The sequence below is a fragment of the Gracilinanus agilis genome, chromosome 1 (assembly GCF_016433145.1).
Source record: "Gracilinanus agilis isolate LMUSP501 chromosome 1, AgileGrace, whole genome shotgun sequence".
NCBI classification, from domain to species: domain Eukaryota; kingdom Metazoa; phylum Chordata; class Mammalia; order Didelphimorphia; family Didelphidae; genus Gracilinanus; species Gracilinanus agilis.
In genome coordinates, this window is record NC_058130.1 from 400,992,723 (window position 1) to 401,017,724 (window position 25,002).

At 39.5% G+C, this 25,002-nt stretch overlaps 1 protein-coding gene across 1 annotated transcript in view; it reads left to right on the forward strand.

Annotated features, from left to right (window-relative positions):
• The window catches only part of MYO5B (myosin VB), a 582,592-nt gene that overhangs the window by 405,276 nt on the left and 152,314 nt on the right, over positions 1-25,002 (forward strand). Inside the window, exons 15-17 of the mRNA XM_044681604.1 lie at positions 8,844-8,996; positions 9,508-9,605; positions 17,462-17,548. Of these exons, the coding sequence (XP_044537539.1) occupies positions 8,844-8,996; positions 9,508-9,605; positions 17,462-17,548 (338 nt within the window). The remainder of the gene's footprint in view (positions 1-8,843; positions 8,997-9,507; positions 9,606-17,461; positions 17,549-25,002) is intronic.

The following is a 25,002-nucleotide window of genomic DNA, read 5'->3' on the forward strand; positions in this document are numbered from 1 at the left end:
TTTGTTTTAAAAATAAATTTATATTGCTATCTTTTTGTTTTTAACATCACTTAAAGTCCACCCCCCATTCCTCCCCTTCCCAGAGAGCCATTCCATATAGGAACTATTTTTTTTATCGAAAGAGAGAGAGAGAGAGAGAGAGAGAGAGAGAGAGAGAGAGAGAGAGAGAGAGAGAGAGAATATGAGAGAACCATCTGTAAAACCAGTCAGCACATTAAAAGAAATATGAAAATTTCAGGTAATGTTCCACACTTGTGAACCTCCCACCTCTGCAAAGGAGATTGGGGAGAGGTAAAGAGTAGGATTTTTTCATATCTCTTCTTTGGAGCCATGCTTATTTTTTGTTTTAACAAGGACTTTCCCTTTCCCACCTGAAGGCCAGCTTTATTCAGTTTCTGCCCCCTTTTGTAGCTCAGTGGATTGAGAGGCAAGCCTAGAGATGGAAGGTCCTAGGTTCAAATCTGACCTCAGACACTTCCCAGCTGTGTAACCCTGGGCAAGTCACTTGACCCCCATTGCCCACCCTTACCACTCTTCCACCAAGGGGCCAATACACAGAAGTTAAGGGTTTAAAAAAAAATTCTGCCCCTTCAAATTCTCCAGTACCCTTAAGAGTTGAGGGAGGCCTCTCTTCCACTGTGCTGTTGTAAGTCCCTATCTACTATATTCCCCCTTTTAAAAGCCCAAGCACCCAATTTCATTTTACCATTTAGATAGTCCAGTTCATTTTTACAAAAGAATATTTATTTCAGAGGTATATTTAAAACAAACATAAAAACATTACCCCCCCCAACAGTTCGGGATATATTCCACCTCCACCCATAAGTCTCTAGGGAAGGGAGAGGTATTAGGTCCGAAGTTTAAACCAGGTCCTGTGTAGTATTGGCACCACCAAGTTCTAAGTCAGCCCTTCCAGGAAGCCCTCCCAGTTTATCTCCCTATACCTTCGTTTCCTGGACTGATTGTAACATCCAGCCTGGAATTTTGAATCCAAGGTTTCCATAGCTAGAGTTCTCAAGTCCAAGACACTACTCACTGCACCTAGAACTTAAAAGGATAAATGAAACAAAACCCCAAACTTCAAACCCATTTCTTGGGATCACAGAGTCTAAGGGGAAGAGAAAGGAAGCTCTTCCCTGCCCAGCTTACTACATGGTATCCTCACTGTAAATGAACTTACTTCTTTGCCCATAGATTCTACAGGACAAAGAGCTCTCATTCCCCTTCAATCAACACTTCCCCTTGTCAGAATAGACTTTGGAAATGTGGGAGGGTGGATGTAAATTTATTATCCCCTATATTCTGCTGTCTGTTATCATCCACCATATCCTGCTATTTGTCCCTCCAAATGACTGTTCTACAACTACATATGCCTAATATTTAACTCTGTGATTTTACCCTTAAGGGTTATCCAAATATCCACTTGAGAGATGTATGAATTTTTTTCTTTTGAGATTAAATGAAATGATAAATTGTTCAAAAGACGTTAGTAGGGAATAAATTTGTTTATTTTTCTTATGAGCATAGATTCAGAACTAGAAGTGCCTTAGAAGTCCATCCTTCACATTTTACTTATGAGGAAGCTGAGGCTCAGAAAGACTAAGTGAATTCCATAAATTCACAGAAATAGTAAGTGGAGGAGCCAGAATTTGAACCCAAGACCTTTTATTCCAAGACTCAGCTCTTTTTGCTCTAAATTGTAAGCCTCTCCAGGATAGGGATCATCTTACACTTTTTGTATCTCTAGTTCTCAGCACAAATATTTACTGAGTAGTCTGTAAATCTTAGTCCATACTAATAATGATACAAAACTCACATGGGGTAGAAAGCACTGGGCTAAAAGTCAAAAGACCTGAATGCTCTTGTTCTGGACTGTGGAGCTGTGTGATTTTAGACAAGTCACTTTACCCCTCTGTGCCCCAATCTCTACATTTATGAAATGAGGACACTAGACTAGGTGGTCTCTAATGTCATTTATATTGTTTTATTGGTTATTGTACTTTGTACTTGAATAGAACCAAAATGACATTACTGATGTCTTTTGACTCAAGTATATATTAGGTTTGAGTTGTGAAAAGTCATCAGCTTCATTCTCTCTTTTAAAGTCATTGAAGTCCAATGATGGCAAGACAAAAGTCAGGGCAACTTGTGATAGTCCAGGAAGCAGTGAATAAGTGTGGCTTCTTCATGTCTGACCAAGCTCTAAGCACTCCACTGTGCCTATTTCTGCTGCCTCAATGGTCATTGGAACAAATTGTTCTCACAAGCCCATTCTACAGGAGAAGTCTTCACATGCTTGGGATAGGTATCCCCCTAACTCACCAATGCCTTTGATTAATTTAATTAATCCTCAGGTAGCAGGTGGTCCTGGTAGAAATGGCAGGATGAACTTAATGTGCTAGTGAAGAAGAAATTCCTTTTTCTTCCTTCTCCTTCTTCCTTTTGATGGAAGTCTGGTTCTTATCCCATTACTCTCTTTGAGAAGGGGCCTTTCTTCCTTCCTTCCTTTCTTCCTTCCTCTCTTTCTTTCTCTTTCTTTCTCTCTCTCTTTTTTTTCTTTGTTTGTTTGTTTGTTTCTTTCTTTCTTTCTTTCTTTCTTTCAGGAAATACATTAAAAATGAGAGTAGTCAAGAGATTGCAAGCACATTGCCACCATATAGTTTGGGGCTAACTATTGTTTCTGGTCTCAGAGAGAGATTGACCACAAAATATAGGGTTTTTTTCTTTTTCCTTTGCATGCTCTAAAAAAATATGTGACTCAAAGTTCTAGCCAGTTTGTACCAGCAAATCCATATTGGGTTTATGAAGCTTCAGTACCCGTATTCCCTTTCAGATTAGTCCTCCTTCCATTCTCAAACTCACTACTAGCATCCAACTCAACAGAATCAGTATAGATTTGAGCAGCCATCTGGATTTTAATACAGTATCACATATTATACTGAGAAAACACTTAAAACAAAATTATTTAAAGAGATACTGGTTTTAAAACCAGAGGCCACAATCTGCTGCTACAAAAAGAAGGGAAGAAAGGTCAGCATAGCAGGCTTTCCCTCTCTTCAGATCCCCATTAGGGAACAGATCAAGAAAGGGAATAAAAGGAGCAGATAAGGAAGAGTAAATTTCAGTACTCTAGATCAGCACAAGAACTCTCCAAATTGGTCTCACCAACAACCTTTTTAGAGCTTCTCAGATGGTCAGTAGAAGATTCCAGAATGTCTCTCTGCCTCTACAGAGCTCATCCTGTTACTGGGGAGCAGGGGGAAGCCAGTGTAATTTAGAAAAAGTTCAGCATTTAAGAACTGGCTATGACTTGTTGTTTCAGCATTGGCAATTCTCTACCTATCTTCCAAGGTCAAAGTCTTTGACCTTCTCTGCTCACTTCTCTGCATCTCACTTGTTTATTTTGGCTTCTACATTTTGTTTTGTATCTAAAAGTCCACTCTTCTAAGGTCAAGGTGGGTGTTTGCCCTCTTGTCAAATCTGAAATCTCTTTAGAGTTCATAGAATTCCCAGAAGACTGCCTTACCCTGAACATCATTACAACTCTTTTGCCCTGTGTCCAGGTCTTTTGGCTGAGACCCAAAAGATGGATTATAAAATCTAAATTTCCCTTCCATTTCTAATATACTTAGAGCTCCCTGGATTTCATGGCATATTTCAGTCTTGGTTCCGAATTTAACTGCTGCAAGAGGTCTGGACAATGTAATAGATATAGAGTTCAAACTTTTACTATATGAGTTCAGAAAAGAACAAAAAAATAGACCAGTGAAAGCTATAATACTCATGGAGAAAGTGATACTTGAATTACAAATTATATCAGTAATGGATTTGGCTAAGTGGAGGAATTAATCAAACAATTCAGTTCAATTTAAATTCAAATCAAGATGCATTTATTATCTCCCTATTATGATCAATACACCACAATAGGCAAGAGATAAAAACATGAATATGAAATTGCTCCTGCCTAGAGGAATATAACATTACACTGGGAAGTAGAGGGTAGGAGAGAGAACAAAGAAGAGAAAATTTTTACTCAAGTATAACAAAGTTATTTTAGGAGGAAAAGAGAATGAACACCTGAGGTTGGGAATCAGGATAAATTGGTAACTGAATTATGCTTTTGAAGTAAGTTTGGGCTTCTAAAGGACAGAGGTGTGGAGGAAATATATTCCAAATATGTGAGATTGAATTGCACAGGAGGCAAAAGCCAGAATGTGTAAGTAGTAGCTAGTAGACTCATTTGGCCAGAGTGGAAACTGTATGAAAAAAGACTGGAATGGGAGGCGGAAGGCTTTCAATACCAGTCAAAAGATTTGGGCATTTTGTCCTCACATTAATAAGCCACTGAAGATTTTGGTCAGTGACTTGGCCAGATCTGTGTTTTACCTCATTGTTAATCCTAGGTTCCTTATCCCACATAGCTACTCAATTTCTAAATTTTGTCATTTCTACCTCCACAGCATATGTATTGTTTCTGTCCTCTTCTCTCTCCATTTACGTACCTACCACCATAGATCACACCTTCATCATTTTCTTGTCTCAACTCTTACAGTAACCTTTCAAGTGGGGTCTTTGTATTAGTCCTGTCCCCCCTCCAGCATCCCCTTTACAGATCTGCCAAAATGATTTTCCTAAAGCCCAAGTCTAACCTGTCTCTTCTACTCGATAAATTCTATGGGCAGCCTATTACCTTCAGAATCATGTATAGAGACTCTACAATTGTTTATTTCCTCCCCTATTATGTATTTTCAGGAATATTCTGAGATTTTTCTCAAATGCATGGGAATGTTAACAAGTTTCATCTCATGGACAAATGCTTCATCTACACATACGTATTCCAAAAGGCTTGTGAATTTCAGCTTTTTTCACTTTGGCAATGCTGCATCTTGACAGATTGTACCCTTCAACTTACGCTTTTATAAATCTTTTAAAACTATAATCTAAATTTATTAATCATAGAGAATTGAAATACACATTGAAAATATTGGAGAAATATTCATTCAAATGTCAAGTAGAAAAATTGGAATTAGCTCTACCAAATAACTACTTTGTTGGCATTCAGAGCCCTTTATAAGATAATTTTCCCTGGTTGTGCCCTATGCCTCTGCCCTGCTCATTTCTGCCCTCTCACCTGGCTTCCCTACTTTCTTTCAAGTCCCAGATAAAATCCTACCTTCTACAGAAAGCCTTTCCCAATCTCTCTTAGTTTTGATACTTTCCCTTTGTTGATTATTTCCATTTATCTTATCATACATATTGTTTACATGTAGTTATTTACATGGTATCTCCCCCTTTAGATTGTGAGCTCCTTGAGGGGAAGCTTCCAATTACCTTTCTTTTTATCTTTAACAGTAAACAGAATAGCTGATACACAGTTGCTGCTTAATAAATTTTTATTGCCTAACTGCATGCACTAGGAACTTATATTTAACAGTCAATAGTAAATCATCACACACCATAATCAGGACATAGAGAAAGACCTACAAAAAAATGTGAATAGGGTTAAAGTTCATAAGAAACAGCTATATTTGCCCACAGAGAGAACAGGGGGATTGGACAAGAAGTGCTTGAAATGATAACTAGAACAGAGCAATAAAGATACCATTATCAGGGTCTCATTGGATTGCTCTTGCTGGGGTGTGTTAAAGTAAGAAAAAAGCAAGACAGTTCTTGAGCTTTCCAACTCTCAGGAAAAGTAAGAGACCTTTAAGAACAAAATGGGTGATGCCAAGTGCTCTTTCTCCAAACCAGAGAAAAAGCTTCCATAAAATCATCCTTCTCAGAGAATAGAAGCAAAAAAAAAAAAAAATGGGGAAAAATTAACAAGCAAAAGCAGCCAGGCAGAACAGGAGGGGAAAAGCCAACTCAGAATAGATCTATTCTTCAAACTATAGAATTCATATTACTGTAATCCATAATCTTCCCATGGCATAGAAGACTTCTTTGGCTATGTCCTATGCCAATACTCATCTTCATAAGTTCAAATCTGGCCTCAGACCCTTACTAGCTGTTTGAGCCTGGGCAAGTCACTCAACCTTCTTTGCTTCAGTGCCTCAATAAAATGAGTTGGAGGAGGAAATGGCAAGTCACTCCAGTATCTTTGCCAAGAAAACCCCAAATGGGGTCACAAAGACATGACTGAAACTACTGAACAGCAACATAACTAAAATACTTTACCTCCTCTGCTTTGATTACTGACCTTTGTGACTTCTTTTAATTTCTAACTAAAATTACCACTTTCTACAGGAAGCCTTCTCTAAGTCCTCCTGGTTCCAGTACCTTTACTCTGTTGTTTCCTATTAGTCTCTATAGAGCTTGCTTTGTATGTGTTTATTTGTATGTTGTCTCCCCCAGTAGACTCTAGATCCATGTTGGTGAAGCCATGGCACAGGTACCAGGGTGGAATGGAAGGGGCAACTCCATTTCCCCTTTCCACAGTGCCAGAGGACATTTTTTGCATGCCCCATTCCTCTGTCCAGTCACCCAGTGTGTGCATTTCCTCTCTCCATTATTTGGAGTAAAGCAGGGAGCTCACAGGCAGCTTGAAGTTGCAGTTTGAGCACTCAATCTCAAAAACGTTCACCAACGCTGCTCTAGATTATCTCCTCTGCAGCAGAAACTGTCTTTTGCCTCTTTCTATGCCCCTAACATTTAGCACAGTGCCTGGAGCACAGTAGGTGCTTAATAAATGCTTATTGAATGAATATCTCTTACTATTTAAGCCTATCTATATTCCAAATATTCATTTCCTATGTAGATAAATTAGATGGCTTTACAAAAAAAATTATAGAACACTTTAATTATCTTCATCAAGGAACTTTTTCCTTAATGTGCAAGGAAAGGTTTGGAGAAGGGAACACCTGCAAATATCTGCTAGAGATTGGGTTCTGCCAAGTGTTAAGTCTGGGGATTACCTATTGACCTTGCATAGTCTTTTTGCACCTGGTTTCAGTAAATTCTGTTGTAACCCAGAGTGAAAGTGGGTTCCAGGATTATAAAATCACACAATTGGTCATCATACTAAATGAGAGATTAAATGGTCCTGTGGCCAACTGTGGTTGATCTAATCTTTTCAAGAAAGGGAACATGATAGAGTTTTCTGAACAGCCTTGTGACACACCACAGTGAGGGGCTAATTTCTAATCCTTTTCATGATTCCTATGCATATTCCCTTGGAAAGGCTAGGTCCAAACCAGAAATATTGGAGCAAATATAATACTTACTATGGCTGCAGCATGATTTTCTTTACCACACTAGTAAGCAGCCTCATGAGAAGAAACATTCTTTGAAGGAGACCTTTTAAGATGGAATTTTATTCTACTGAGGACTGTTTTGTTTTGTTGTTTGCTTTGTGGGATACAAGGACCAAAGAGTTAATCAAGTAGCCAGTGTACTGGCTATGAGCCTCTCCATACTAAGCTTGGCTCTTCTCAGAAAGTGGACCCTGTCTCTTGCCAAGGCCAGACTCTAAGTCTTTCTAGCATGATAGAATCTGCCAAAGTTTGTGCTCTAAAGATATAGCCTTTGAGTTCCAGGTTCACCTCCGTGCCATGATGAGACATCAAAGCAGGATTTTTATGGAGATTGTCACCTTCCACTCACATAGTACATTGAAAAGAATACTGACCCTGAAGTCAAAGGACATGGGTACAAATCTTGATTCTGGCATCCTCCCTGGTCCACAGTTTCCTCATCAGTAAATGGAAGGGATTAGACTAGATGGCCTCTGATATCCCTTCCAGCTATAGATATATGATCTTAAAATATGCAAAGTGTTATAGGGAATTTGTTTTTTTCCTGCAGAGCAATGTTGAGAATTGACATGAGAAAAGAAGTTTATATCTTAATATATAGACTTAGAAAGGTTTGGTAAACCCAGGTCTAGTTCAGGAAAATGTAGATGAGACAACAAAATAGTAAAGCAAAGTATCCTTATTGATAGGACATACATAAAATATGAAGGGAATCAAGGAGAATGGTGGAAACAGGTCAGGGCTGCTACAACCCTGGATGGGATTAGGTGAATGATACTGGGAACCCAGAGGAAATGAGGCAATCAAACCAGTAAATTCTGGATTTTTTTAATAGAGTTATTTTTGGAGTCCGGTATGACCATGAATTTGGGGATCGGAGTTAGGCAAATGTATGTACCTAGCAACAATTGCTGATTCATGCTGATGAAATGAGGTGTGTAAACTCCTGGGGAAATGGTGACTAGTTGTTATTTCAACTCTCTGCTAATGGGAAAGAGGCTTTGGGTCGTTATTGTTAATCTTACTGTGCAACATCGTTTTGTGTTCTTCTGAATTTCTTTCTTTGGTAGAATGAGAAGGGGGAGACTACTGGAGTAGTAGCCTACAGTTTGAAGATAGCTTGCAGAGTTTCAGATGGAAAGTACATCATACCACTAGTTATAGGTCATAGAATTGTTAATCTGGAACTGGCAAAAACCTAACAGTCCATTTAGTCCAACCCTCTTATTTTATAGATAAGGAAACTGAGGCCCAGTGAACTTAAGTGACTTGCCCAAGATCACACAGATAGTAAGTCAGAAGTTGGCTATGTAACCAGGTTCTCTAATTCGAGAATTAGAGTTCTTTCTGTGGTATGATGAGCCTTGAAATCCAGACGTGACTTATCCACTATAATTTCAGTAAGTCTCTTAGTCTCTCTGAGCTTCAATTGCCTCATCTTCAAATGGCAATAATATTACCTGCTCTGTCTTCTTGATAGGGTTATTGTGAGTATTGAGTGAGATAGAGTATTGGAAAGGCTCTTTGAAGAGGCATATAGAATGCTATTCAAGTCTAAGGGATAATTATTCTTTCTGTATTTGTTTCTAGTTTCCACTGGTGGCTGACTTATTCCAAGATGACAAAGACACAGTACCTGCTCCTTCATCTGGGAAAGGGGCATCTTCAAAAATCAGTGTCCGCTCTGCTAGACCTCCCATGAAAGCTGCCAACAAGGAGCACAAGAAAACTGTGGGGCATCAGGTCAGTTTCGCTTGACATCATGGGTGCAGAAAAAAGAGTTCAAACTTATTGTCCTAGTGAGAGGTTTTGACTCTAAGCTAATATGTGTTAATGGAGCTCCATGATCTGGTAGGAGTCCTAGCTTCTGCTGTCTCACAATGCTTGGGTGCTAAGAAAAAGATAGTTCTCTTCTATCCTACTTACCTAGGACCTCCCACATAATATCAAGAAGTCCAAGCCAACTCCAGTACCAATACCTTATGGTTAAATTGCATTTTCATGTCCATTCTATCTCATTTAATCTATGCAAGAAGATGATGAAGTAGGTAAGAAAAGTATGTACAGAAGAAGAAAATGAGACCCGGAGAATTGAGTTGATTTGCCCAAGATCATGGAACAAGTCTAGTGACTAATCGGCAACCTAAACCTCAATCTTGAAAGACCTAAGACATTTCTGTGTGCACCTTGCCATGGTGCTAATTGTTTGATTGATGGTTTTAAAGGTAATGACTATTTCTTTCCTCATTCCCAGTTCCGCACCTCCCTGAACCTGCTCATGGAGACACTGAATGCTACAACGCCCCACTATGTGCGCTGCATTAAGCCCAATGATGAGAAGCTTCCTTTCCAGTAAGTGCTCCTTTTGCAATGGCTCAGTGCTTCGGTCACTCAGGGGTCAGTTTGGATTATGGCCCAAGTCCTCCAAAGAGAGTTAAAGGGCCAGAGAGAGTAGAAAGGAAGGGTGTTTTGGAAAATTTGTAAAAAAATTTGTTGTTTGATTGTGACCGACTCTTTGTGACCCCATTTGGGATTTTCTTGGCAAAGATACTGGAGTGGTTTACCATTCCTCTTCCAGCTCATTTTACAGATAAAGAAACTGAGGCCAACAGGATTAAATGACTAGCCCAGGATTACATGACTAGTAACTGTCTGAAGCTATATTTGAACTAAAGAAATGAGACTTCCTGATACCAGGCCCAGCATTCTATCCCTTTTGCCACCTAACTGCCCCATTTTGGAAATAGATATGGTATATAGAGGTGAGACACAGCTTTGCAGATTGACATGAATGATCTCTAGCCAAATAACTAGTCTTGGGTTTTCCTCAGTAGCAATTCACAAATTAAATCCAAGCCAGTGAGAATTTATCAAGCTCATGGCACTAGATACAATACAAAAGAAAGGGAACTAATATTGCATTGTAGGGGGAAAAAACAGTAATGGCTTTGGAGCCAGAGGAATCTGGGTTCAGCCCAGCTCTGTTACTACTGGTATAATCCCTTGATGTCTATGGGCCCAAATTCATCTACAAAATGAAGGAATTGGCCTGAGGTGGACTTTAAGGTGCCTTCTAGTTCTAAATTTCCACCCTTGTCATCCTAAAGTGACAATATTTCACTGACCTCATGAATCTTGCTTTGTTAGGAGAGATAAAGATAGACACACTTGAAACAGAACTTTGCCAAAACGCTATTTGTTTAAGTGCTAAAGTGAATGATGCTGCTCTTAAGTGCTGAATTGGGGGAGGAAGGGGATAGCACAAAGGAAACAGAGTGAGTTTTTATGACATAAACATTAAGTGCTTTAACAAAGCATTAAAATAAATAGCAAGTGTTGTGTGCAAAGACTGTAAAAATCATTGGGAACGGGAGTCATCAGGAAAAGCTTTATGGAAGAGAGAGGACTTGAGTGGACCTTGAAGAATGATTAAGATTCTGATAAGTTACATGATGGTGGGAAAACCCTTTGGGGTGGAGACAGTTAAGGGGCAACAGCATAAGCTAAAGCACAGAATTCATAAAGAGAATGGAATGGTAGAAGGATGGACATCCACCTTCAATCAGCTACTTAAGAAGTAGTCCTGGGTTCAAATTTAGCCTCAAACACTTCCTAGGTACCAATTACCAATGTTACTCTGGGCAAGTCCCTGTAACCCCCATTGCCTAGCCCTTATCACACTTCTGCCTTAGAACCAATATACAGTGTTGATTCTAAAACAGAAGATAATGGTTTAAAAAGTATGGTACCAAGACTTGGGGCTGGACTTTTTTTTTTGTTTTTATTGAAATTCCTTCTTACTCCTCTGCCATTTGATTTCTCTTTTAAAAGTTCTTGGACCTTCTTTCATTAGTCCCAGCTGCTACATTGAAGTTGGACTGCATAAGTCCAAATGGGATTAGCCTTTGGAAAAGATGGCAAGGGTGAGCCCTAACAAGTGAGTTTCCCATGCTTGATGCTAATACATCCTTTCCTCCCTCCTTTTCACCCTCTTTCTCTTCTGGTTTTTGAGACATGATTACGGATTTTCACTGTATGACATCTGTTCCTTGACTGACTCCCAATGAGGAGTAGCAGACAGGCTGTTACAGGAGCAGTATGTGTGAAGGGCACACGTGTCTCTGAAGGACATGAGGCAGCATGCAAGAAGCATAAGGAAGTTTGTCTTCCAACCAGAATTACTCTGTTACCAATTGGTTGTGTGACTTTAGGCATTTCATTCTACATTGTCAAGCCTTGGTTTCCTTAGCTGTAAAATGAAGTGATAAATGACTTCCTGATCCTTTTTGAATTAAAATTGTTTTATTATAATTCTTTTTTAGCAATCAGCAAGCATTTATTCATCCATTACTGAGCTAGGCACTGGAAATACAAAGACAGAGATGAAACTATTCCTGCCCTCAAGGAGCTTGCATTCTGTTGGGGGAGAAAATATGTGCATAATATAAGTATATATAAAAACACATACCAAATAAACACAAATCCTTCCCTTTTCCTCCCTTGTTGTATGTTGAAGAGGGTATCGAACTTAGAATTGGGAAGGGATGGTTTCCAGACTCGACCATTGTATTAATTGTTTAAATGGAGTTAGGCAAGTAATTTAACTTTGGTTTCTCCTCATTCCCTAACCATTTATAAAAGAGAAGTAATAAGAGTGTCTCTTCCACTCTGCAGGGATGTTGCTCTCCTCAACTAATATGATAGATATAGAAGCATTTGGAGATGAATAAAATTCTGTTCAAATGCAAGGGGTCATGTAATTATTTTGACAGCAGAGACCATGCTTTTGCCTTTCTTTGGATCTCCAGGGCTTAGCATAGTTCCTGGCACAAAATAAATACTTAATAACTCTTTGTTGACTGTGACTGACCAAATGGCATTATAAGATTGCCTTCACTCTCTTCCTGTGGCCTTCCCAGATCCTGGGGCAGCCACCAAGTTCTAAATGTGCTTTTCCTCATGATCAGTTCACCTGTTCACATTTGCCAGTTCTTCATCTGTTTGAGGACCTTGACCTGACTCCCTGAAAGTGAATTTGCTGGTTTGAGATTTAGGGATCCATGATGGGAAAAGTGTCCTGGGCCTAGGCTGCCACATCTTGCTGGTCTTAGAAGAAGAGAAGGGAGAATTTGCAGCTTTGAAGCAATTATCTAAGTAGGATATAACTCCTGAGAGGGTACAAGTTCTAGCCCAGAGAATCTGTACCCAGCTGTCTTTTCAGGATACTGAAAGTACATATCCCAGCAGGAGAAGAATTGTAAATCTGGATTCTTCCTAGAGGGTAGGGAAGAAGTGCAATTCCACAATATGGTCCTTGGTGAGTTTTCAGTCAGGGATATGGTGTTCACTAGCCATCCCATTGTCTTCTCCTTTCACAGGGAGAAGAGGCTGATTTCTCCCAAGTACCTTGTCTCTTAGTCCCTGGGTAACTGACCCTAATGCAAGAGATTTGGTTTGATGCAATTACAAGATCCTAGATTTAAAACTGAAAAGGACCTTAATCCCTTCATTTTATGGATGCAGAAACTGAGGCACAAGAAGGTTAACCTGTCCAAAGTCACGCAGGTAGTGAATAGCAGAGTTAGGATTCATACGCAAGTCCACTAACTCCAAATTTAACACTTTTCCCACTGCACAAATGCTGCCTGTCAATCAGAATAGAAATCTTCTCTTTAAGACAAAGAAAAAAGGGAAGACACAAGGCTATGTTGTTTTCATTTTTAGTCAATCTCTAGTGCCCTAGGGGAAGGAAGAATAATAATGCCTTCCATTTCCCTTTAAAATCTTCAAAATCACTTCCCACATTTGTCATCTCATTCATCTTCACAATAATCCTGTGAATAGTCAGGGCTGATATTTTTATACCCATTTTGAAGATGAGGAAATGGAGGTGAGATTTTAGTGACCTCTTTTAGAAGAAATGAAGGTAAGACCTTAGTGGCTTCTTTAAGAAGAAATGGAGGTTGAGACTCTAGTTGACCTCTTTAAGAAAAATAAAGATGAGGCTAGTAGCCTCTTCAAGAAGGAATAAAGGCAAGACTAGTGGCCTCTTCAAGAAAAAATGGAGATGAGACTCTAGTGACATCTTCAGGATAATGAAACTAAACGGATAATATCAATAGCCAGGGCTAGAACTTGGGTCTTCTGATTCCCAAAACTCTTTCTACTAGGCCATTCCCAAGCCTCAATAAGTTCAGCAGAATTGATATTTTCATTCCCATTTTACAACTCTGAGGAATCCGAAGCACAGAATTTAATTATTGGAGCCATTGGCTCCCTGTTGTCACCCTGTTGAAATCTTCCCTGTCAATTGAGGCCCAGCTAAAGTGACACTTTATGAAACCTTATTTTCACTCCCTCTCAGTCAATAACTAACTCTTCATTTCTAGGAGTTTAGGAAGATCACTGATAAGTTGGAGAATTTCTAGGAGACAGTGCTGTTTTAATAAAATTAGGACTCTGGTCCTTAGATTTTAATAAAGTTTCTTAGAATTACTTGAATAGGTAAAAGAAGATAGAGATATAAAGAAAGAGTAAAATAGTCTAATCTACTTTCTACAAGGGTGCTTCCAGCAGCAACCTGAGCAGCAAGTTCCTTCACAGGACACCAGAGACAGAGAGTAAACACATCCTCGTCTGCCCCTCTTATCCTCTTTTTCACATCTGGTTCAAATTCAAAGTCATATTCATATCAAGTTCAGAGTCATGTAGCCTACACAGGTGACATGACTCCAGGAAAGGGGAAAGGGGAAGTTTTCCAGGGTGGGAGAGGGTCTTGTGTCTATGCTTTATGGTGATCATTTTAAGAAAATGAATATCTTTCACCTGGGGAAGGGAAGATGGGTTTCATAGTAGGGGCAAGGTCCGTGGTACTCAAATAGCCCAAAGCTCTCAGAGGAGGTCATATCATGTAAAGGGCTTGGTTTGATGTGTTCTCTTTAGCCCTATGGGATAGAACAAGGAGTCACAGGTAGAATTTACAGAGATAGATCTAAGCTTGACATAAGGAGAAAATTTCTAACATTTAGATGTATTCAGACCAGGAATGGGATTCACTGAAATTGATTCTTTTTTATTAGAAGTTTTCAGGCAGAGGTTGGATGACTACTTATTTGGTATATTTTAGTGAGAATTCTTTATTAGTTATGGACTGGATCCAATGACGTCTGAGATCCCTTCCAACTCCAAAATTCTGTGATTCTTCTTCTTGGATGTGCCCTTATAATCTTTCCTCTTCTAGACTCTGTTCTTCTTGAGGACAGGGAGAGATAGTGGCATAGTTAGCATTGGATTTCCTTCAGCCTCTCTTGCAGTGACTTGTAATTACAGTCAATAAACATTTACTCAATACTTATGTTTAGAGATCATGATAAACACTTGTGAGAAGTTACAGAGACCAAGTATCATGATCTTTACCCTCATGGAATTTATGATATGAGGCAGACACATACAACTGGAATACAAAATGGACCATAAATACATAAGAAAAGTCAACAGTGTGATGCTAGGTCAGAAGAAGAAAAGATTATTTCTGATTCCTAGTAATATATATATATATATATATATATATATTATTGCTTACAGCATTATTATTACTTTCTCTATATATGATATGCATATATATATAATGTCACTGCTTAATAAGTGTTTGAAAGAAATACTGAAATTAATCTGTCCTTACATGGCCTCACAAATAGTGGGATAGGTAGAGGGAGATTCAAGCGGAGAAATTTAATACAGAAAAAGCATATTACCCAAAATTATTATATATTTGCCTTTATATATCTTTTGTACACTTACTGGTGTTCTTGTTATTTCCTCTCAATAGAATGTAAGTTCTTTGAAGACAAGTAAATGTTTCTACTTTGTTTTTGTGAATCCTCAGCTTCCAAACCTGTAGTGCCTGGCACATAGTAATGATTTAATAAATGCTAGTGGAGAGAATATTGATTAAGGTTAATAGAAGCCATGTGAGAAATTCAGTGTCATTCCCTGCTTGAAGTGGCTTACCCAGCAATGAAAAGAATCACTGACATCATCAGAGAGAAAGTAACAAATGAGCATGGGGAGGAAATGCCCAGCAGCCCTTTCTGTGCCCTGCAGTTAAAAAGAATCTATTTCTATTCATCCAACCGAGGCAGCAGTCTACCCACTCCCCAGCCAAGGTTTATGCTGAAGTCAACATTAATCTCCAGGATTCCAAATCAAGGCCCAGGGACAAAACCTCAGCTGTGCTCTTTCAATCCCCAGTGTGGAGGATGCAGTAAATGTTTGTAAAAGTTTTACTTTGATTAGCTGGAAGTCAACTGCATTTTATTGGTTATTACCATTACTGTCTTAGCCCCATAAGCCAATCTAATCTTTTCCATACTTAGTGTTGCCAGAAAACTGATGAGGCTGATGACAAAGAGGATCTATCTTCTTATCAATAAGTAGTTTATTAAATTATTATTTTACATATTATAAATAGTATTTAATGATGTTATTGAAATGTTTTAAAAGGCAGTGAAGCACCATGGAAAAAAGCTCTGATCTTGGAATCCAAAGACTGAAGTTTGAGTCCCAGTTCTCCATTTAAGCAAGTTATCTAATTGCCTGATGTTTCTTTTTCAATTTTATTTTATGCATTTTTTCATTTTTACTCTTTTCATTTTATTGCTATTTTATTTTATTAGTCTTTAAAATCTAATCCTTAAAATGGAAAGATTAGTATTCACACTGTCATTCTCACATGGTTATTGTGAAAAAAGGAGCTTTTAAACCTTTAAAACACTAGAGAAATGGGAATTATTTTTAAGCAGCTCTGCTCAATTACTTCCTTTTCCATGAAGTCTTCTCAGATCACCTGAGCTGGCTGGGACACCTCTCCTTTTCTGGATTTCCCACAGAGCTTTGTTTATTCCTTTCATCTCATGCTTTTTCCTATGCTGCTTTGCAATGTAGTTTTTTGTCTTCTGCCTCAAGTCTCTGATGAGGCTATCAGATCCTAGGGCACATTTTATATCCCCTAGAGCAGCCAGCACAGTGCCTATACATAGTAAAGGCTCATTGTCTGTTGGTTAATTGAACATGTGGAGCTCAGAACTGGGCTGGTGCCATATGGGATACCAGAGAAGTAGAAGAACACTGTCTTGCCTTCAAGAAGCTCTACAATTGAGAAGACAAAGACTTAGATATATGAAACAATTACAATATGTTGACAGTATAATGTATCACATTGAATTTGAATGAAGGCCTTAGCTGAGTCTGGGCTGTAGAAACTCAGAGAACTGAAAGATTACTCTGGGTTGGAGACTTCAGTATAATTTTATGAAAGAGAAATAATAATGTGGCTTTGGGACATGAATAGGATTGGTCTAGGCCAATGATGGTGAATCTTTTAGAGACAGAGTGCCAGGCCCCACACCCATCCCATCCCCCAGAATGAGTGCTGTGCCTGCCTCCCCCACCTTGCTCCCCTGTCCCCCCCTTTATCCCAGATAGTAAAGCACCTGCACTACAGACTCAACAGGCTGCTATCTGCACCACACGTTCACACAGCATGTGAGCCCCACCACCAGTGCCTTACCTCACATAGGGAGGGAGGAAGCACTCCCATTGACTGCTGGGCAGAGGGACAGGAGAAGTGAGGAATGTCCTCAGGCACATGGAGGGAAGGAGGGGAGTGGTCGGAGTGCTCTGCTCCCCTCTAGCTCTTCATCCTGTGAGCCTTATACCTTATACCCTGTGCACTCCCATTGACTGCTGGGCAGAGGGGTGGGGGATGTGAAAAAATGTCATCAGGCATGGTAGAGAGGGGAAGGGGAGCAGTTCCCTCCATGTCCCTCTGCCTTTCTAATAACAAACTCTGGTGGATGACTGTAGAAGTGCCCACATGGCGGGTTCTGTGTGCCATCTTTGGCACCAAGCCATAAGTTCACCATCACTGGTCTCGACTGAAGAGAACATGTTTCATATAATGGAAACAGTGTAAGCAAAAGTCCAACTTCTGAAACTGTTGAAATGGTTCTTATATCCTTGGTCTCATTTCTTGTAGTTCATGTCTGACTTCAGAGTGTGAGCTCACAGGAGCTCATAGCTGTGGGCTGATTTTGTAAAGCCTGTTGGTAGGTGATACCTAATGAGTCAGCATGAGAGGAGAGTATTTTTTCATATTTCTGTCACATAGTATTTGTAGACTTTTAAAAAAACACCTTTTGATTTTTCAGCTTTGATCCAAAAAGAGCAGTCCAGCAGCTCAGAGCCTGTGGAGTACTGGAGACCATCCGAATCAGTGCAGCTGGTTATCCATCCAGGTAATATGCCCACTGATTGAAGAGTTCTTAACCTGGGGGCCGTGATCTTGGGGTTTTTTTTAGTGTACATGTTTTAACAACTGTATTTCAACATACTTTTGTAATACTGTATATTTTACACATTTGAAATTATTATTCTGAGAAAAGGTCAAAAGCTTCACCACACTGCCAAAGAGATTCATGATGCAAAAAAAAGTCAAGAACTCTTACTCTAATCCAATCCCCTTGGCATTCTCAGATGTGGCATCTTCTTTAGAGCTATAGTTCTCTGAGTGTGTATGCATTCCACTAATATCTTCAGGAATACATGAAGTAACTCTGGGGCCAGTCCATCATGCAGCTCCCAAAAATAGGACAAGAGTGTTAATAATTATATTTTCCAACTCTGAAGAAATAGTGCATTAAAGGACAATGTGAAAGGGGCAGCAAGGTTGCACAGTGGGTAAAGCACCAGGTCTGGAGACAGGGGGACCTAAGTTCAAATTTGGATTCGGATACTTCCTAACTATGTGACCCTGGACAAGTCATTTAATTCCATTTTCATAGACCTTGCCCTTCTTTGTTAGAATTGTTACTAAGGCAGAAAGAAAGAAAGAAAGAAAGAAAGAAAGAAAGAAAGAAAGAAAGAAAGAAAGAAAGAAAGAAAGAAAGAAAGGAAGGAAGAAAGGAAGGAAGGAAGAAAGAAGGGAGAGAGGGAGAGGGAGAGGGAGAGGGAGAGGGAGAGGGAGAGGGAGGAGGAAAATAGTATGTTTTTGTCATTTGAAAACTTTAGGGTTAGGCATGTAATACTCAAACCCGTGTTTTCTCTAAGCACTGTTTTATCCTGCAGTTAGAGTGTACTGCCATCAGGAGGCACTAGGTATCTTAGTTTCATTCTAGTAGTTGGAAGCAAAGACTTCCCTTTTATCTTTTGCACTGAAGAATTTTCAGTCCTAATTTAGAATCCCAATGAAAATTTATTTTCTTAGGAAAGGAACTGACAAACTCATTCACACTCCAAAAGAATCACTTCCTGAAAGAATGGAAATAGCACCCCCAAAAAAAGAAGTAACATTTTCATCTCTATCAGTCAATAACACTCTTAGAATTTATCATACCTTTTCCTAAGATCAACTCCCCTGTTGGTAACAAGAACAGAAGCCTTAACCAAAAGAATCATTCTCTTTCCATATTGTATGTTTGAAATGTTTGAATACATTACTGAATGAATGAGGAGAATTATAGACATCATTGAGTTTGGAGAGTGAGGTTTTCCTTGGTTTGGTTTGGTTTTTTGCTGAGAGGGTAACGACAATGATTTTCTTAAGTGCCCCTAAAGTGATTCTGCTTTAGTCTGGTTAATCATACTATCATTGAAAAGTATCTTTTTTTTGTTTTCAGAGGAGTCTGAGTTCCCCCCCCCCAATAGGATTCCCTTGCTCCTGGTTATTGATGTCATTATTCTGACATTTCACCATCATGTCAGGTGTTGAGAATCTGCTGAAAGAAAATACAGTGGGCATTCCCTCTTGTCCTCACAACCTTTCCACCAGGCATTCACCACCCCTGCTATAGAATCACTTTACAGGCCATGGCTAATTAACCACAAACAGCTCAAGCATAAAATTGTCCTCAAATGTTGGGCCTAGGAAGGAAGATGCTGATGGAAATAGGAATTTAGGTTTGGCCTGAAAAATGTAAGGGGATATGAATAAAATGCTATTCCCAAGCTGTATAGCAAAACCTCAAAACCTGAAATGATACTTTTCAGGATGATAAGCTAGAGAGAATGGCAAAATGTATTTCTTTTCCTTCTCTCAACCACTGTGCAGCCATTACCACCCCCACCCTCACCCCCCCCACCCCCACAGCCCCTGTATAAAAAGACTTGGTGCACTCCAGGGTCTACCTGATTTCATGGCTGACCTTGGGGCATCAACAAAAGCAGCTAATAACCTTGGGCCTAATGAGCTGGTTCTGCTTTCCCTTTCAACTTGACTAGAAGACTTTGAGCTTTACGTGCATCTCCCCCCCACACATACACACAGCATCTGGTATCAACTGTTTAATTCAGGAAAAAACAAAAGGAGGAAGGCTAAAAGTTCACTAATTCACTTCACTGGTAAAGCTTACTGCAGTGCCAGTTGTGGTTCCTTTTTATCACCTCCTAAATTTGTGAGTTAATTCTGCATATCAGAGCTTGGTTCTGAAAAGCAGAGGAAAGCACTTTGGGAGCTCATCTAACCCAGTCTTATCTTATAAATGAGGAGACTGAGGGTCATAGGGTAAGTGACTTGACCAAGGTCACATTGTTTAGTGGCTGAGCTAGGTCTAGAACTAAGGTCCTGTATGGGGGCTGCCTCTGACCTTTGCTTCTTTATTAAATGTCAGTCAGTCATCTGTCAATAAATATCTATTAAATGCCTACTCTGTGCCAGTTGGGGATATGAATATGAAAAAGAAAGACAGTCTCTGCCCTCGAGGAGCTTACAATCTAATTTGAGAAGACAACACACATAGGAAAGTTGAAGAGAGGGACATGTTGGGGTAGAGAAAGTGCCTCTTTAAATGGAGGTATCAGAAGGAGTTTTTTGCTCCACTCTCCAGCCCCCCAAACAAAGAGGCAGAGTGGCAAGGGTAGTGGTGAGGTATGAGTATCAAGACTGATGAAATCTCATAGGATGATGAGTTCCCTGATAATGAGGGCATTCCTGGGGACATGATGAAGTCCAAAGGAGTGTAGCCAATGCTTTATGGGCTAATTTGCTGGCAGCTTCAGTGAGGATGCCTCACATCCAGAATGAGGAAGACAGGTAAAACGTAAGGTTAAGCTCTTTGAAATTGCCCCTTTCTTGCTACAATAGGGATAGGAAGGGAAAGAGAAAAGCTGAAAGCTTTACCCACTCTCACCAGCTTAGAGTTCAAGAACCTATGTGTAAGTGCTTGCTTACTTCCCCAGGCCTGCTGGTCAAACCATGTCTACAGCTGCAATTATCAGGCTCAGCCGCATCTACTCCAGGGAATCGCAGGAATCGTGATAAGACCTCTAAGGATGTCTAGCCTAGGGATCTCCAGGGAGTATTATAAAATTTACAAAATGTCAGTTCACTTTAAAGGCCACCATAAGAAATCCAAAAAATTTACTTTTCACTCTTGGAGACTGCTTTTGTATACCAAGTGGGTATTGTTCCCAATTCAAGTATTGAAGGGTCCCAATTCCAAACAGCCATAAAGAATAATTGCTGTTGGGTACAATGCATGTTGGAACTTGGACTCAATGGGTGGCAAGATGGACCTGACAAAGGAATTTCTAGAGATTTCACATGACCGTGAAGTGTAGATTAGGTAATTGGAGCAAATCTCAGCATCGGGCAATACCCAGAAGTCTGGGGTGATGGGAAATCTGGCAAGGGGCTCAGATGAATGGTTCTGGAAGGTAGATACAACAAAGAGTCAGGATAACGGACTGAAATTCAGGCAGTAGTAACAGGGATGTCTGAGAGCAGGTATAGCAGCCTGGGATGCGGGGATTGAAAAAGGCAAATCTGAGGGGATGTAAGGGATTGAATTTAAGACCAAATAAGGGTGGAAAATAAGACAGGGGCATATTAAATGTGAAAGGCAAGACACTGGGGACACAAATAAGTCAAGCATTTATTGTTTACTATGTGTCAGGCATTATACTAAGTTCTGGGGATACAAATACAAGTAAAAAGAAAAATAGACCTTGCCCACAAGGGGCTTACAAAAACTGAAAAACAATTTAAAAGAGCATAGTTACTGGAACCAAGATACAGGAGCTGCCTGAAACCAGCCACAGGACTAGGGCTGGTCCCTCCAAACTGAAGGTCCATGGTGTTTTTAATTCCTCTTTGCCAATGGTTGAACCCAAAAGTGAGAATTTTATGGTTCCAGCTGTGGAACCAGGGAGTCAGGCTGCTTAATGCACCTTGCCATCTGCTCCCCTCCAGTTTTATTGCCAGCCCATATGGGGTCATAAAGAGCTCTCCTGCCTTTGCTGGAATCACCTGATTCTCAGGAAAGCCAATTTTAGATAACTGGGAGAAGATGCCATCTCCAGAGTCTCTGGTGATCTCGTACTTCTAACATATTATATTCAGAAGAGTTTATCTTCTTAACTACATTTCATCCTTCACAATAATAATGATAGTAATGTCATTAAGCATGTCCTATTTCTGATCCTGGCTGGTGACCCTGGGCAAGGAAGTCACTTAATTTCTCAGTGCTCGAGGGAACTCTCTAAGACTATTAAGTTGCCAAGAGAAATGTGGATCTGAATTGGTTGAAGGAATTCCCCCTACAACCCCCTGAGAGATCCCTATACCACTAAAATTCCAGGTCTAGTCCCTCTCCTTATCCTTACAATAATAGTAATAATAATAATTTCATCCTTAAAGACCCCTGACATTGGTGGATGGAGGCTTTATTTTTTTAAATCCTTACTTTCCATCTTAGAATCAATACTGTTTCCAAGGCAGAAGCGCAGTACAGGCTAAGCAAAGGGGATTAAGTGACTTACCCCATGTCAGACAGCTAGGAAATATCTGATGTCAGATTTGAACCTAAAACATCTATGCCTGGCTCTCAATCCACTGAGACACCTAACTATCTGCAGGTAGAGGCTTTAACTACTATAGAAACTATACCATATCACTACAAGCTACAAAAATTTAGCATTTATTGACTCCTAGGGACTCAATCAAAAAGTTAGAATTACAAAACAGCAACTCATTCTTCTTCCTAAAGTAACATGTTAAATCTCTGTTGCAAACACAAACTTCAAAATATATGTAAGCTTGCAACAAATGATCTATGCTATTATTAGAGCATTGTTATGAATAAAACTATCATATGTAGTATCTCAACATAACATTAACTCATGAAAATTTAAGACTGCTTTTGATAGATGTGTTGTCATGGCTCTCAAGAGCTGATTGTTAAATTTTCAGTGTGAACATTTATGTCTTGGAAATCAGAAAATGCTATAAATCAGAGCTTGACTCTTTGTTGGTTTATAGTCTTGACTTAGTAAAATGATGGAGAAAATATGGATGATGCAGATTATACTTAAAAGTATGTTAAGCTTGGGTGCAGCAAGGTGGTTCAGTGGATTGAGAGCCAGGCCTGGAGATGGGAGGTCCTGATTTCAATTCTGGCCTTAGACACTTCCCAGCTGTGTGACCCTGGGCAAGCCATTTAACCCCCATTGCCTAGTTCTTACTACTTTTCTGCCTTGGAACCAATACACAATATTGATTATAAGATGGAAGGTAAAGGTTTTTTCTTTTAAAAAAAAAAGTATGTGTCCTTTAGGGACTCTAAGGGCTGAGAAAACATGACCCCTGCCTTTTAGAGGCTTGCAATCATGCTGGAGAGATGAGATTTAGAAACATATAAGAATGAAAAATGATATAATACAATATATAGTCATTCAATTTTTTTTAAATAAAAGGTGAGATTATTGTGTACTAGAGTACACAGTGAAAGCCCCTTGGGGGAGTAAGTTGGGCATCTATGGGTGGGTGGGATTTGCATTTAACAAAAGTTCCAATGGGATAGAACAAGGATGGCACAGAATACTGAAAATATTGGACATCCTTATTTTTCCTTCCCTGAGTAGAAAGGAGGTATTCCCTGCCAGCCTGCCTTCCTTGTTGCTCTTTTCTCGAGTACCATTTGGCTTCATCTATAAAGAAAACTACTTGAGTTTTCAGAGAAGCCAGGTGTTCATTTCACCTCATGTAGGCTGCCTTTTCCTTGGCGGTCCATAAAACATGTTCCTGTTAAATCTTTGAACCCATATGGGAAGTATCTTCCCACCCCCTCCTAACTGTTCGTTCCTACTCACTCAAATCATATCGACTTCTCTGCTTCTGGCAAAGCTGAGTTGCCTGGAAACTTACCAGCCCCAAATGAGGAATTTGATGAATATCTTCCCCCACCATTCTGATTCTCTCATGTTCTTTTGCAATATGATTATGTTTGTATTTCTACTTGTTATCTTTTGTAGCAACATGATGTGTCAGGATGAGTAGAGAGAGGGAAGAGGCGGCTTAAACATTTTTACATTTGTGGAAAATATTTTTATCATGGTTGTTGATCTAACCTTTCTTAGTGAACCCAAGTGGCTGCCTACTACATCCTCCCTTCTCTTTACTCCCTTCCTCTTTCTCCTAGGTTTTGTTGGAGTGATGATGACTCCACCAACTCATAGACAGTCAGGAGTGGCACTCGCTCTCAGAGCCCTCATTTGGAGGATCGTGTCTATCTGGTCTTTTCCCTTCCTCAATCTTATCCAAATTTGATATCTTACCCAGTCCATAGCATGATGCTATGCAAACCACAGATGCGTAATGTTGGATGAATGGAATGTCAATTTACTGAGTTCCTACTATGTACCCCACAAGGCTCTGTTTCACCATCACAGTGAACTAGGTACAAGACTAAGTACATAGGAGGTCAAGTTTGTATGGCTGGTATGATTCAATTAATGGAAGTTTTGGGGAGGCAAAGAGAATCTTTTTAATGTCCACTTCCTGCCACTGTGGAACTTTCGGGTTATTCCTCCCTAAACTCTAGCAGATATCCTCATCTCTGCCACCCATCTGATCAGTTGCCAAGCTTTTGATTCTTCTACAACCTCCCTCATCTCTATCCCCTTCTCCGTACTCATACAGCCACTACCCTAGTTCAGACCCTCATTACATCTTGCTTAAGCTCTTATAATAGCCTCCTAATCCATCTCCGTGCCTCCAGTCTCCATTCCATCCAAACTATACTTGTTCTCTGTGTGCGACATTCTGGATCCTGCTTCCACATCTTTAAATAGGTTGTCCCTATGCCTAGACTCATTGCACTCCCCTCTTTTCTTAGCACTAGTCTTCTTCAAGTTCAATTTAGATGCTTCCTTCCACATAACACTTCTCCCAGTCCTTCTCGCTGTTAGGGTCTCCCCTAAATCCCCCAGATTATCTTGTCTTTATATGTGTGTGTGCATACCTAATTACCTTGTAATTACCTTGTATGTTACAAAATAATTAGACATATCTCACTTTAGGTGTGGGTAATTATATGCTTTGTATACTCCATATAATTTATACTTTGTAATTATATAAATGTACTTATACTATGATAGTATTTGTACATATATGCCACATGCATGTATTAGATCATAATATTACATAGTATATATACTCTTTCAACATATATAATATAATACATATATTTGGGACATACTACACATACATGTATATATCATCTATGTGTACCATATTATAGTATACTCTCTCTGAAGATAGCAGTTTATCACTTACTTTTTATATATGTATGTGTGTATAGAGATATACATACACATATATGTACACACATATTTGTCAGTTCTCTTCTACAGAGAGACAGCAACAAGAAGAGGCAACTTAGGCGCAAACATGTTTTTCCCCCACAATAGAATATAT